The sequence below is a fragment of the Vombatus ursinus genome, unplaced genomic scaffold (assembly GCF_900497805.2).
Source record: "Vombatus ursinus unplaced genomic scaffold, bare-nosed wombat genome assembly UNPS02014813.1, whole genome shotgun sequence".
Classification (NCBI taxonomy): domain Eukaryota; kingdom Metazoa; phylum Chordata; class Mammalia; order Diprotodontia; family Vombatidae; genus Vombatus; species Vombatus ursinus.
This window is the reverse complement of record NW_020954591.1, coordinates 29939403-29955519: the sequence shown is the minus strand read 5'-3', so window position 1 is coordinate 29955519 and position 16117 is coordinate 29939403. Positions and strand designations below refer to the sequence as shown.

At 34.8% G+C, this 16117-nt stretch overlaps 1 protein-coding gene across 7 annotated transcripts in view; it reads right to left on the bottom strand.

Moving 5' to 3' along the window:
* ARHGAP32 (Rho GTPase activating protein 32) overlaps nucleotides 1–16117 on the bottom strand; it is a 245317-nt gene that overhangs the window by 220438 nt on the left and 8762 nt on the right. For all 7 annotated transcript variants that reach the window (XM_027835094.1, XM_027835097.1, XM_027835098.1 and 4 more), the window contains exon 2: nucleotides 10779–10887. In XM_027835094.1, the coding sequence (XP_027690895.1) occupies nucleotides 10779–10887 (109 nt within the window). The remainder of the gene's footprint in view (nucleotides 1–10778; nucleotides 10888–16117) is intronic.

Below are 16117 nucleotides of genomic sequence, written 5' to 3'. Positions count from 1 at the left end.
AAGAAAGGATTTTCAAGCATTCTTGATGAAAAGACCAGAGCTGAACAGAAAATTTGACTTTCAAATATAAGACTCAAGAGAAGCATAAAAAGGTAAACAGGAAAGAGAAAACATAAGGGACTTATTAAAGTTGAACTGTTTATATTCCTACATGGAAAGATGATATTTGTAACTCATGAGACCTTTGTTACTATCAGGGTAGTTGGAGTGAAAAAATTATATGGATAGATAGATAGGTTAGATAGATAGACAGACAGATAAGAGGGTACAGGATGAGTTGAAGATGAAGGGGTGATATCTAAAAAAATGAAAATTAAGGGGTGAGAGAGGATTATACCAGGAGAAGGAAAAAGGGAGAGGCAGAAGGGGAGTAAATTATCTCACATAAAACATACAAGAAAAAGCTTGTACAATGGAAGGAAAATGGGGGAAGGTGAGAGGGAATAAGTGAATCTTATTCTCATCAGATTTGGCTTAAGGAGGGAATAACATACACAGTCAAGTGAATATGGAAATCCATCTTACCCTACAGGAAAATAGGGGGGAAGAGGATAAGAGAGTGGGGAGACAATAGAAGGGAGGGCAGATTGGGTAATCAGAAGCAAACACTTCTGAGGAGGGACAGGGTCAAAAGAGAATAGAATAAAAGGGGGGAGGGATGGGATGAAGGGAAATATAGTTAGTTTTTCACAACATGACTACTATGGAAGTGTTTTTTATGACTACACATGTATAACATGTATCAAGTTGCTTGCCTCCTCAATTAGGGTGGGTAGAAGGGAGAAAATCTGGAACCCAAAGTTTTAAAAACTGTTTTCACATGCAACTGGGGAATAAGATATACAAGCAATGGGGTATAGAAATCTATCCTGCCCTACAGAAAAATAGAAGAGGAAGGGGATAAGGGAAGGGTAGTGACAGAAGGGAGGGCAGATTAGGGGAAGGGGTACTTAGAACGCATGCCATCTTGGGATGGGGGGAGGGGCAAGATGGGGAGAAAATCTGAAACTCAAACTCTTGTGGAAATGAATGTCAATGGTGATACTGAATTACCATGAAAGCTGCTCATGCTGAGTAAACAAAAGGAGAGAAGGAAACCAGTGAATGCCTCAGTGGTGTTAAAAATCATTAAGAGACTCCCAGGAAAGTGTAGCTTTTATATCTGATGTACAGAGTTTAGCTCAATGCCTAGAATATCGATGATTGACTGATTACAGGCATTGTATATTGCCTTTTAGTTTAAATCTAACATACATATTGTGTGTATTTATTGTACTGTTTTGTTATGAGAGAAAACTGGATGCTATTTAAAAAAAAAAAAGTAGAATTGGCCAAATGGAAAAGAAGGTACAAAAGTTAACTGAAGAAAATAATTCGTCACAAATTAGAATTGGCCAAATGGAAGCTAATGACTCTATGACACATCAAGAATCAATCAAATAAAATCAAAAGAATGAAAAAATAGAAGAAAAAACAAAATACCTCACAGGAAAAACAAGTGATCTGGAAAATAGATCCAGGAGAAATAATTTAAGAATTACTGAACTATCTGAAAGCTATGATCAAAAAAAGAGCCTGGACAGCATCTTTCAAGAAATTATCATGGAAAACTGCCCTGATATCCTAGAATCAGAGGGCAAAACAATCACTGAAAGCATCTACCAATCACCTCCTGAAAGAGATTCAAAAATGAAAACTCCAAGGTTTTTGTAGCCAAATTCCAGAATTATCAGGTCAAGCAGAAAATAATGCAAGCAGCCAGAAAAAAACAAGTTAAATATCAATAAGTCACAGTCAAGATTACATAGGATTTAGCAGTTTCTACATTAAAGGATGGGAGGGCTTGGAATATGATATCCTGGAGGACAAAGGAGCTTGGATTACAACCAAGAATCAACCACTCAGGAAAGTTGAGCATAATCTTTTGGGAGGAAAGACATTCAATGAAATAGGAGACTTTCAAACTTTCTTGATGAAAAGACCAAAGCTGAACAGAAAATTCAATCTTCAAATATAAGACTCAAGAGAAACATAAAAAGGTAAACAGGAAAGAAAAAAAAAATGTTATCCAATAAGGTTAAAGTGTTTACATCTCTACATAGGAAGATGATACCTGTAACTCTTGAGAACTATATCTGTATTAGAACAGTTAGAAGGGGTATACATGGACACAGGGTATGGATATAAGTTGACTTCAGTGTGATGACATAAAAAAAATTAAGGAGTGAAAAAAGGATTTTACTGGGAGAAGAGGAAAGGGGGAGAGAGAATAGGGTATATAACATTACATGAAGAGGCACAAAAGACCTATTAACAGTAAAGAGAAAGAAGGGAGAGGGGGTGAGCATCAGATTCGGCTCAAAGAGAGAATAACATACACACCCAGTTGGGTACAGAAATTTATCTTACCATATAGGGAAGTAAGAGGGGAAAGGGGAAAGAAAAGGGAGGGTAGAAGTAGGGGGGGACAAGGAAAGAAAATGGAGGGAGGCCAATAGAAAGAAGAATGGAGGAAATGGAGGAAAATACACAGTTAGTAATGTGAATGTGAATGGGATGAACTCTCCCATAAAATGGAAGCAGACAGCAGAATGGATTAAAAACCAGAACACTACAATATGTTGTTTACATGAAACACATCAGAAGTAGGAAGATACAGACAGAGTAAAGGGAAGAGGTTGGAGCAGAATACATTATGCTTCAGTTAAAATAAAATTTAAAAAAGCAAAAATAGATCTAATGAAAAGAGATAAGGAAACTACATCTTGGTAAAAGGTACCATAGACAATGAAGTAATATCAATACTAAACACATATACACCAAATGGTATAGCATTTGCATTCCTGGAGGAGAAGTTAAGTGAGTTATAGGAAGAAATAGAGAGCAAAACCATACTAGTGGGGGAACTCTCCCTCTCAGAATTAACTAAATATAACCACAAAATAAACAAGAAAGACATTAAGGAGGTGAATAGAATTCTAGAAGAGTTAGATATGATAGATCTCTGGAGAAAACTGAATGGAGATGGAAAGGAATATACCTTTGTCTCAGTGGTAAATGCTGCCTACACAAAATTAACCATATATTAGGTCACAAAAACTTCACAATCAAATGTAGAAAGGCAGATATATTAAATGTATCCTTTTCAGATCAGGATGCAATAAAATTATGTCTAATAAAGGGCCACAGAATTATAGACTAAAAATTAATTAAAAACTAACTAATCTAATCTTTAAGAATGAGTGGGTCAAAGAACAAATCACAGAAATAATAAAAAATTTAAGAGAATGACAATAATGAAACAATGTACCAAAACTTATGGGATGCAGCCAAAGCAGTTCTTAGGGGAAATTTCATATCTCTAAATGCTTACACGAATAAAATAGAGAAAGAAAAGATCAATGAATTGGGAATGCATCTAAAAAAGTTAGAAAAAGAACAAATTAAAAATCCCCAATTAAATACCAAATTAGAAATTCTGAAAATCAAAGGAGAGAGTAATGAAATAGGAAGTAGGAAAACTATTGAACTAATAAATAAAAATAAGAGCTAGTTTTATGAAAAAGCAATAAAATAGATAAAACTTTGGTTAACTTGATTAAAAAGGAAAGAAGAAAACAAGTATCAAATACCAATATCAAAAATGAAAAGGGTGAATTCACCACCAATGAAGAGGAAATTAAAACAATAATTAGGAGCTATTTTGCCCAACTGTATGCCAGTAACTCAGACAATCTAAGTGAAATGGATGAATATTTGCAAAAATATGAATTGGCCAAATTAACAGAAGAAGAAATAAAATACTTAACCCCATTTTAGAAAAAGAAATTGAGCATCCATCAATGAACTCCCCAAGAAAAAATCTCCAGCGCCAGACATATTTATAAGTGAATTCTACCAAACATTTAAAGAACAATTAATTCCAATCCATATAAACTATTTGGAAAAACAGGAGGAGTCCTACCAAATTCTTTTTCTGACACAAATATGGTGCTGATACCTAAATCAAGAAGAGCCAAAACAGAGATTGAAAATTATAGACCAATTTTTCTAATGAATATTGATGCAAAAATTTTAAATAAAATATTGGCAAAGAGATTACAGCAACTTATCACCAGGATAATATACTATAACCAGATGGGATTTATAGCAGGAACGCAGAGCTGCTTCAGTGTAAGAAAACTATCAGCATAATTGACCATATCAATAACAAAACTAACAGAAATCACACGATTATCTCAACAGATGCAGAAAAAGTTTTTGACAAAATACAGTACCCATCAATAAAAAACACTAGAGAACACAGAAATAAATGGAGTTTTACTTAAAATGGTAAGTCGCATTTAATCAACAAGCATTATATGTAATGGGAATAAGTTAGAAACTTTCCCAATAAGATCAGGAGTGAAACAAGGATGCCCATTATCACCACTGTTATTCAATATTGTACTAGAAATGTTAGCTTTAGCAGTAAGAGAAGAAAAAAGAAATTGAATTTGAAATTGAAATTTGAATTGCCAATAAGGAAACAAAACTATCACTCTTTGGAGATGATATGATGATATACATAGAGAATACTAGAGAATCAACTGAAAAACTACTTGAAATAATTAACAATGTTAGTAAATTTATAGGATATAAAAGAAACCCATATAAATCACCAGCATTTCTACATATTACCAAGAAAGCTCAGCAAGAAGAGATAGAAAGAGAAATTACACTTAAAATAACTGTAGACAATATAAATATTTGGGAGTCTCCCTGCCAAGACAAACCCAGGAATTATATGAACAAAATTACAAAACACTTTTCACACAACTAAAGTCAGATCTAAAAAAATTGGAAATATATCAATTGCTCACAGGTAGGCTAAGCTAATATAATAAAAATTATAATTCTACCTAAATTATTTTACTTATTCAGTGCCGTAACAATCAAACTAGCAAAAAATTTTATAGAGCTAGAAAAAATAACAAAATTCATATGGTAGAACAAAAGGTCAAGAATACAGAGGGAATTAATTTTTTAAAATGCAAAGGAAGGTAGACTAGCTGTACCAGATCTAAAACTATATTATAAAGTGGCAATCATAAAAACTATTTGGTACTAGCTAAGAAACACAGTGGTGGATCAGTGGAATAAGTCAGGTATACAAGACATAGTAGTAAATGACTATAGTAATCTACTGTTTGATAAACCCAAAAGACTCCAGCTTCTGGGATAAGGACTCACTATTTGACAAAAACTGCTGGGAAAATTGGAAAACAGTATGGCAGAAAATAGGCATAGACCAACTTCTCACACCCTATACCAAGATAAGGTCAAAATGGGTACATGATTTAGACATAAAGGGTGATACCATAAGCAAATTTGGGGAGCAAGGAATAGTTTACCTGTCAGATCTATGAAGAAGGGAAGAATTTATGACCAAACAAAAGATAGAAAACATTATGAAATGCAAAATGGATAATTTTTGTTACATTAAATTAAAAAGTTTTTGTACAAAGCCAGTGCAACCAACCAAGATTAGAAGGAAAGCAGAAAGTTAAGAAACTGTCTCTGCGAGTGTCTCTAATAAAAGGCCTCATTTCTCAAATATACAGAGGTCATTCCTCAACTGATAAATTGTCAAAGGATATGAACAGGCAGTTTTCAGAAGAACAAATTAAAGCTACCTACAGTTATACAAAAAAATGCTCTAAATCACTACTGATTAGAAAAATGCAAATTAAAACAACTGTGAGGTAGCACCTCAAATCTATCAGATTGGCTAATATGACAGAAAAGGAAAATGATAAATGTTGGAGAAGATGTGGGAAAATTGGGACACTAATGCATTGTTGGTGGAGTTGTGAACTGATCCAATCATTCTGGAAAGCAATTTCAAACGATGCACAAAGGGCTATCAAACTGTACACACCCTTTGATCCAACAATACCATTACTAGGTCTGGATCCCAAGGAGGTCATAAGAAAGGGGAAAAAGACCCACATGTACAAAAATATTTATAGCAGCTTTTTTTGTGGTGGAAAAAAAATTGGAAATTGAGAGGATGCCCATCAATTGGGGAATGGCTGAACAAGTTGTGGTATATGAATATAATAGAATACCACCGTGCTATTATTGTGCTATAAGAAATGATGAGCAAGCAGATTTCAGAAAAACCTGTAAAGACTCACATTAACTGATGCTGAGTGAAGTGAGCAGAACCAGAACATTGTACACAGTAACAGCAACACTGTGTAATGATCAACTATGATAGACTTCTCTCAGCAATACAATGATCTAAGACAATTCCAAAAGGCTCATGATGGAAAATGCTATCCAATCAAGAGAAAGAACTATGGAGTCTAAATGCAGATTGAAACATACTATTTTAACTTTTTGGTTATTTTTTTTCTTTCTCATGGTTTTTGTCCTGTTTCTGATTCTTCTTTCACAACATGAATAATGTGGAAATATGTTTAATATGACTGTACATGAATAACCTATATCAGATTACTTGCCATCCTGAGGAGGGGAAGGAGAAGATGGGAGGGAGAAAAAATTTGGAACTCAAAATCTTATAAAGGTGAATGTTGAAAACTATCTTTACATGTAATTGGGAAAAAATAAAATACTAATAAATAGAAAAAAATAAAAATAAAAGTTACCTTGGCAAAAGATTTAACTAAGCAAAGTCATCCCCAAGTGCATTTAAGGATGAAACTGGAACTTGGACAACAAATAGAAGATAGAAAGAATTAGGTATAAAAAACAAGATTTTCTTGACAAAGGTATTTGCCATTCTACAGGAGGGGGATCCAGAAGAAAGGGCAAATTGAATAAGGATTCCTTATGAATGGCAAGGCACTCTAGCTGCTCCTGTTTGCAGATGACACTATCACATAGCCTTCTGAACCATCTACACAGAAAAAAAACAAGGTATATGAAAAAATATTTATTGCCCAGGGCCAAGACATGAACTTAGATGCACAATGTCTAGAATTTATTCATCTGTATCTATTGAAGAGGCAATGCAGAGAGACAATCTGGTCCAGGAAATCAGCAAAAGGAGAAGGGCTCCCTGAATGGCCTTTAGGATACTGTACCACCATTTCTTTCGTACCATTAATGATTTAATATTAGGAAAGCAATTAACATAATTCATCATATGAAAAATAAAAACAACCAAAACTATATGATATCGATAGCTGCTAAAACATGATAGAAAAGTATATAAAATTAAAAGCTAAAATTATTTGCAATGGAGAAATACTGAAGCTTCCCAACAAAGTCTTTATTTATAATAGTTCTAGAAATTCTATTCATAGCAATAAGGTCAGAGAAAGAAATTTAAAGAATAAAAATAAAGAGAAGAGAAAGCTATCCTTGCTAATAACATACTGATTTTCTTTACAAATCCCAGAGAATCAGAAAAGAGACTCATTGAGACAATAACTTCAGGAAGACAACAGGACACAAAATAAGCCCCTCAAAATTATCAGCATTTCTATATGGCAATAAAAAATCTAAGAGGATATAACAGAAGTATCATTTTTAAGAAACTAGAAAATATATAAAACATATGGAAGTCAATCTACCAAAGCCACTTAAAATGGATACAATTACAAAATGCTTCTCAAAGAAATAAAAGATGATTGAGTGCTCATAGAGTACCCATATAAATATGAAAAAATGAATTAATTTAAGAAATTAATATACACATTTAGGGTCATACTAATCACCAATGACAGAACAAAATGTCTAGAATCATAGGAAAAATAATGGGGAGAAAATTAGGAATGCATAGCACTCTTCTTGATCTCAAATTATAATATAAAATATTTGCTTATAGCCTTTCTAAAAATGTACAATGGAACAGATTATGTAAAAAGTATCAGAAAAAAAATTAAACTCTGAAAAAAAGAATTCTGTACAATGAGCCAGAAAACGTAAGTTACTTGACAAACAATCACTGAGAAAAACTACTAGAAAAACTTGAGTACAGTTTGGCAAGAATATAAAATATATGCTATGGAGAGATAAAAGATAGAATACAGTTTTGGCAAGCTAGCTGGATATACAATCTGGATATTACAGGTCATATCATAAAAAATTATAAGAGAATTACATCAGGTACCTTTCACAGGTACCTTGTTGGGGGAACAATTCTTAATCAAAGAAGGAATGAAAGTAATCACTAAAGATAACTTCAATTACATGAAACTGGAAAGCTTTTGTGGGAACAAAAATCAGTGTGAATAGGATAAGGAAAGTGGTCAGTTGTGGGAAGAACCTTTATATTAAATATCTGCTAAGTGTCTGATATCCAAGATATATATGGAACTAAAATAATTATACATGACCAAAAACTATTCTCCAAAAGAGTCAAAGGACACGGAAAATCTTCAAAAAGAGAATTACAAACTATAATAAAGACAATCACTAATAATAAAAGAAACACACCTCTGGGAGGGCAGGGGGGAACCTTGAAATTCCCACTCACGCCTATTAAAATGGCAAAAATAGCCAAAGTTTGAGAAACAGTATTGATGGGGCTATAGGAAGACAGGCAGATGTACTGTGAAGCAGTACAACATCCTGAGAAGTAATTTGTTATTATGCTAAGCAAATGACGTTGAGATTCCACTATAATCACATATGGCCCCAAAATTCGAAAAGGGCGGAAAGGCCCAATATACAGCAAAACATCTGTACTAGAACTTTTTGTAATAGCAAAAACCTGGAAACAAAGTAGGTGCCTATAGACTGGGGAAAGGCTAAACAAGCTGTGATACACAGGGGTAATGGAAGAAATTTACGAATATGATATATGGTAAATCATGGGAAGATCTGTATAAGATGATACAAGGTGAAGTAAGCATAATCAGGAAAACAACACACACACTGACTACAACAATGTAAATGGAAAGAAGCACTGTGGGTGGAGACAAGTATTATGTAGGACATTTTAAGCTGGAGATGCCAGCCAGGAACAGTCAAACAGCAGTGTCCAGTTGATCACGTGATATTTGGGCTCAAGACAAGGAATAATACTGGATATATTCACGTGAAAGTCATCTTCATAAACATTAATAGTTGGACCCACAAGAACTTATGAGATCTCCAAGAAAAAGTGCATAAAAAGGGCCAAGGAAGGGAGTTAGAGAGCTGTCTCTGCCCTCTCTGAGATAGTCAGGGTGCTGATTGATTTTATTTGATGATTTCTCTTTGCCATAAGCAGTGTTCATTGAGTGGGCAGCAAGGTGCATCTAGAAATTACTGTGAAATAAAAGACATCAATAAAATTTATTTCAGAAAATATTCATTCAAAACAAATTTAAGGCAAAGGGTGAAAAAAAGCTCCACAGAAACCCTCTTGTTTATGGCCTAGCAGTTTCTCAGAGGCTTCGCAAGAGGAAGGTAGAAAAAAGATCAGATTTCCACTTGTCGGAAACACTGACCATATTTTTAAACTACCTACTTACCAACTTTAAAATTCACTATCCATCTGTAACCCTGAGTTCTTTGCAATTCTTAGTGACAGCTTCCTCTTTGTACTCTACAGTGTTTTATTGTTCCTCAATATCCTGCAGCAACATGGTTTTCAATAGATTCAGTGTCCTAATAGAATAATTCTATAGACTATAAATATCTACAACTATTTCCTCTAAAGTATCACTGAAAGCTCTTAGAAAATAAAATACGCCCAAAATATCATCACAAATAGTAACAGAACTGCTAGAAATAATGCTACTTTTCTAAAAAAATAAAGTTAAAATTCACTGAAGTGTTATTAGACATGTAATTGATCACTGCCATTGCTTGGGACTACATTTTAACAAAAAAAGATTACAAGGAATGGAATTCTATTGTGCTATAAGAAATAATGACCAGGTAGACTTCAGAAAAACCTGGAAAGACTTCTATGGACTGATGCTGAGTGAAGTGAGCACAGCCAAGAGAACGTTGTACACAGTAACAGCCATGTTGTGCGACGACTAACTTTGATAGATGTAGCTCTTCTCAGCAATGCAAGGATCTAAGACAACTCCAAAAGACTCATGATGGAAAATGCTATCCACATCCAAAGAAAGAACAATGGAGTCTGAATGCTGATTGAAGTATAGTATTTGCTCTTCTTTTTTTGTTCTGTTTTGTTTTGTTTCTTCTTTCTTGTGGTACCTCCTACTGGTTCTAATTCTTCTTTATAACATGACTAATGTGAAAATACGTTTAATAGGAATGCATATGTAGAGCCTGTATCAGATTGCATGCGGTCTTGGGGAAAGGGATGGGGAGGGAGGAGGAGTAAATTTAAAACTCAAAAGCTTATGGAAGTGAATGCTGAAAACTAAAAATAAACTAATTAATTTTTTAAAAAAGATTACAAGAGTAAGATTCATTTTTTTAGACTATAGCATGTATCTTTATATCTGTAATTTAAAGAAGATCAAGGAATATCGCTAAAATTTGCAATCAAAAAGGAAATATCAGTAGTATGATTCTTCTGAATCCTATCAATAACACTGTTAATAGATTTGACAACACAATGGAAATGTGGGGTGAATGAGAATAAGCAGTCAAGGATGATACCAAGGCTGTAAGCCTAGATGAACAAGAAAATCATAGTATCCTTTATAGTAATGGGGAAATTTAATTTCAAAGTAAAAGTTAGAGACATTAAGTGTCTTGACCATGGTAACACATGTAGTAAATGTTAGAGGTAGTTATCAAACCTATGTAGAGATACAGGTTCAAAGTTCAGTACTCCACACTACAATACACTGTCTTACCATTGCACTAAGAGCTTCTTCCCAATCAGGCCGCTCACGGGGATGAACATTCCTATGGAGCTCTGGCACAAAATCATCCTCTTCTGAATGTACTGAGGACTTCATCTTTCTAGGAGTCAATAAAGAAAAAAAAAGCTGTTAAAAATCAACATTTCATTTTTCAATTACTTCAAAATCAGTCAATATACATTTGCTAAGTACCTACTATGTGCCAAATATTGTGCTAAGTGCTAGGGATACAAAGAAAAGCAAAAGACTATCATCTCTGCTCTCAATGGCACTCACAGTCTAATGGGGAAATAATATACAAACAAGTATATAAAAATAAGCTACATATATGATAACTGGAGTTAATCTAAGGGAAGTCACTAGAAGACAGGGATTAGGAAACACTTCTTGCAGAAAGCGGGATGTTAGTTGGCACCTGAGGGAAGCCACAGAAGGCAGTGATGAAGAGGGAGAAAATTCTATTCATGGAAGACAGACAGCAAAAATATCAGGAGATACAGTGTTTTGTCTGAGGAACAGTGAGGAGGTCAAGCACCTAGTGGAGGTGGGGTGGGTAGAGAAAAAGAAAGTCTAAAAAGACTGGAAAAGTGGGGATGGGGGAAAGGGGCAGGTTATTAGTGATTCTGAACATCAAACAAGGTTTTATATTTGGTCCTGGAGATTATAAGAAGAAACTGGAGTTTATTGGGGTAGAGGAAATGAAATGGATCTGTGCTTCAAGATCACGTTAATAGCTAAGTAGAAGACAGACTGTAGTAGGAATACACTTGAGGCAGGGAGACCAACAAGCAGGCCACTGCAACAGGCTAGGAATGAGATAAGTGTCAGAGGAAAAAAGTAGACATACACAAGAGATATCAGAAAGGTAAAACGGACAAGACTTGGCAACAGATTAGAAATGGGGGTGAGGGTAAGAGAAGAGTAAAGAGTCAAGGATGATCTCTAAGTTGAGAGCGTGAGTGATGGGAGAATGGCAATGCATTCCATAGTTACAGGGAAGTTAGTTAAGAAGCAAAAGTTTGGGGGAAAAGGTAACGAGTTCAGTTTTGAACATGTTAGTTTAAAATGCCTACAGGACATTCAGTTCAATATGTTTAATTAGCAAGTAATAATATGAAACTAGATGTGGAAAGGTTAGGAAAGGACAATACAAATGATAAACATCTGTATAGAGATGATAGTTGAATCCATAGGAGCTGATAAGATCAGCAAGTGAAACAGTGTAGAGGGAAAAAAAGAAGAGGGAACAGGATAGAGCTCTACAGAACCACCATAGTGTGGGCATAACCTGGATGAAGATAGATCCAGCAAAGGAAACTGAGAATGAGACATCATATAGATATGAGGAGAACCAAATGAGTGGTGTCATGAAAATCCAGAGAGAAAAGAATATCAAAGAGAAGAGAGTGACTGACAGTCAAAAGCTGTAGAGAGGTCAACATGGACAGTATCAAAAGCTGCAGAGAGGTCAACATGGATGAGGACTGAGAAAAGGTTATTAAACCTGGTAATTAAGACATTAGTGATACCTTTATAGCGAATAATTTTAGTTGAATGATGAGATTGAAAGTCAAATGGCAAAGAGTTAAGAAGATAGTAAGAAGATTAGAAGTAGAAGCACTGATCATAAATGGCCTATTCAAAAAGGTTAGTAGCAAAAAGGGAAGATGACCATCAGGGACAGATGGATCAATTGAGAGTGTTTTGAGGATACGCAAAACATAGTCAAGTTTGTAAGCAGTAGGGAAATAAGCAGTAGACAGGGAGACGTTGAAAATTAGTGAGAGTACTAGAATGTAATTAGTTGAGCACGTAGAAGCATTAACCTTGGCAAAGAGAAGGGTCATCTCTTCTTGTGAGATAGGGTTGAAAGAGGAGGTAGTGGTCGAAAGCACCTGAGTAAAGTGAGATGAGGAGGAAAGGATAAAGAAAGTTCTCAGCAATTAGCCTCCATTTTTTTTAAGTAAAATATGAAGCAAAGTTCCAGTTGACAGATGGGGAGCCACAGAAGGTTTGAGGAGGGATGAAATTATTTGGAAAGGATGCTTTGGTGAGTGGAATAGTGAACCAAGAAGAAGGAAGGTCTAATGATGTGGGAGTAGGGGTAAACAAAAAGTTAGTGTTGAGCTTTCCTTGCTAAGTGGAAATAATAGTTCATACTTCCTTTGCTGCTCAGCTGGGACTAGGTCCTAGATTTTTAAAGTCCTGGAGCCCCAAGACTTAGGTCCTAAATTTTTGAAAGATGTGCAAAATTAAAGGGATGAACCAATGTATGTCTAAGCCTCAAGTCTGTCAAGATATATTGAAATAATTTGACAAAAACCTACAGAAAACAAGGCTGAATGAACTTTTGCTCTATGAACAATTATTTATTATGTGCCCTAAGGTGAAATGAAGCATGGTCCCCAATCAGTTTTAATTATACAACACAGACGTAACTTTAATCGACCTAATATTTATGTGGGGAGAAGAAAATTTCCTTTTAAAAAACTGTTCTATTAATTGAAGATTATGTTTTACTTTCTACCTATGTCACAAGAGTTGACAAAGTGCTCAGAACCCAATTAAGTTGATATATGCGATTCCATAATCATCAACATCAAGATTAGTGATATCAGTAACCTCGGAAAATTTGAAGTAATTTTAATAGATACAACATCCATTTTAACTAATGAAATTCCCTGGGAGAGATTAAATGTAAAAGATCCATAAAATTTTATGTAAATTCTAATTTTGACAATATGTAAAACAAAGATTCCCCCCAATATCAATGAGGATACTAGAGAGGTGGAGAAAGGGATATAGCGCCTATTATGTGCCAGGCACTTTGCTAAGCACATTACATCTCATTTGATCCTCACAACAACCCTACAAAATAAATATTGTTATTATCCCCATTTTACAGTTGAGGAAATTAAGGTAACATTTGTGAGTCAGAATCAAAATCAGTGGGATCAGGAATAGGCTTTTAAACACTTTGACAGTTAAATTTCATATGTATAGTAATGCAGAAAATACAGAAGTGGTTGTCGAATTGTTTTCTTCTCACAAATTAACCCAGATAAGCTCTATCATGTAATAGTCTACTTCAAGAAAAGCAGTCAGCATAACTGATTCTAACTCATAAACAGGGTGACTCCCAGAAAAATATGTTAACTCAGTAAGGTAGCTCACTTCCTGCTACTGACTAGAGAATGATGTGTTAATTTACTAGATTTTTATCAAGCTTTCTGACCAAAAGCTCAAAATAGAGCTTAGCTGGATTAGTTGGAGCCGAGAGAAGAAGAGAAAATATGGTCAAAGGGAAAAGTTAAATTGTTCAAATAAAAAGAAGGAAAAGCACATAATAAGAAATAATAAAATAAAAGATAATTTGGGAGATACTTCTACACCAGAATGAGCAATTTCTTGTCATGGGTTTTTGGACAAGACTGGATTTAAAACCAAAATATTAGGCCACCTGAGGTACAGTAAAAGGAAATCTATCTAAATCAGATATTTGTAACATATTCTACAAAATGTACACTTGGTAATACCAGTCTCTTCTAATAATTCCAATCTGCTAAAGACCATTCAGGATACTGTTTTTAGATTGAGGGTTAAATCTAACATTTAATTCTGTGGAATGCACTTTGTGTAAAAAAAAGAAAAATCTGCTCTTTTCAATGCCAAAAATATAACTTTCTACTCCTCATGATTTTAGTTTCTGCAGATAAATTATAAAACATTATCAAATTTAACAACTAAAGTAAAACTTCTTGATTTATTGTTTCTAACTTGTATCACCCAAAACCCAACCCACATCATCACCCTGTTTTACTGTTTACAAAAAAAAAAAAAGAAACCACACAAACTCATTTACTTCAGTAGAATCTTCATTTGTTAGACTTATTTCACTCATTTTAGCACAGTTCCTCCTCCAACCTTCACAGTACAATTAAACTTTATCTGAAAAATCTTAATTATTCCATTAACATTACTCAGTTTTGAAACTTTTTTCTTCAAACCTCTACTTAAATTTCTGGTATTCCTCTTCTTATTTCAAGAACTTACACTGGGTTATCATTCAAATTCAGCAGTCAATTTTTAAATTACCCCTCATTTTTCCAGATGTCCAATTTTCACTTATTTCAATGATCATGAAAAAATTCATGAGGGTGAGCAAGAAAAAACAGAATCAAACACAAAATTGTTAATTATGTTTCTTTCAAATAGCAGTAGCTGGAATTTATGCAGACTTTAAAGTGCTTTCCAATTATCTAATCTGATCTTCACAGCACCCTGTTGGGTAGGTGCTATTATTAACTCCATTTTACAAATGAGGAAACTGAGGAAGACCAAGGTTAAGTGACTTTCCTAAAGCCATACAATCAATAAGTGTCAAAGGCAGGATTTGAACTCAGGTCTTCTTGACTCCAAGTCTAGCACTCGTAACCTCTGAACCACTTAGTTATCTCTAAGTAACAGTACATGCTAACTGTGTTACAGTGCAAGACAGATCACTCTGAGACATAAACCCTTTAAACCAGGGCATGAGCCTCAAAGACAGTATACTTATTTAGAGAACCAGCACTAAAAAGGACTATGATGTCTTCAATTTCCTTTTCAAATGCAATCAAATATTTTTACTGATTCTATGTTGTAGCTTACCTGAGTTTCTAATAGTACAGCAAAAACTTATCATCCAGGCCTGAACTGACTGAGAGACTCTATATTTGGCACATATATAATGACAGCTAGCACTCCTGAATCCAGGGCCAGTGCTCTATCTACTGCACCACCTAGCTGCCCCCTTGTTTTGCTTTTTTTCAATCTTCCTTTCTCTTCACCAGCTAAAAGTGGTGTGTAGAAGATCAGTCAGGGGCCCCTGATTCACTGATTCATTGATCCACTGTGCTACCTAGCTGACCCCTCACATTATCTTATTTGATCCTCAAAACAACCCTCTGAGGTTGGTGCTACTATTATCCCCATTTTGCTGATGAGGTAACCGAGGAAGACAGAGATTAAGTAACTTCCCCACACAGACACATCTCCACTCCAAATGTCCATATGGAATATCTGTGCCCAATCCGTGGTAGAGCCTTCTGAGCTCATATTGGTCTGATCAGCCATTGTTGAACACATTGTACCTTGACCCCAAAATAGTGACGTCATTTTGCTCCTCTTTGAACTGGCTTTCCCAGGTCACATAACTAGCACAAGTCTTCTTGAACTGAGGTCAGGTACTCTTTCCAAGACACTAGAAAGATGAGGCAAACTTGACAGAAGTAACCCCTTCTCCTCACCTGGAAGTTTTGTTCCCTTTCACCCCATCCCATTCCACTCCC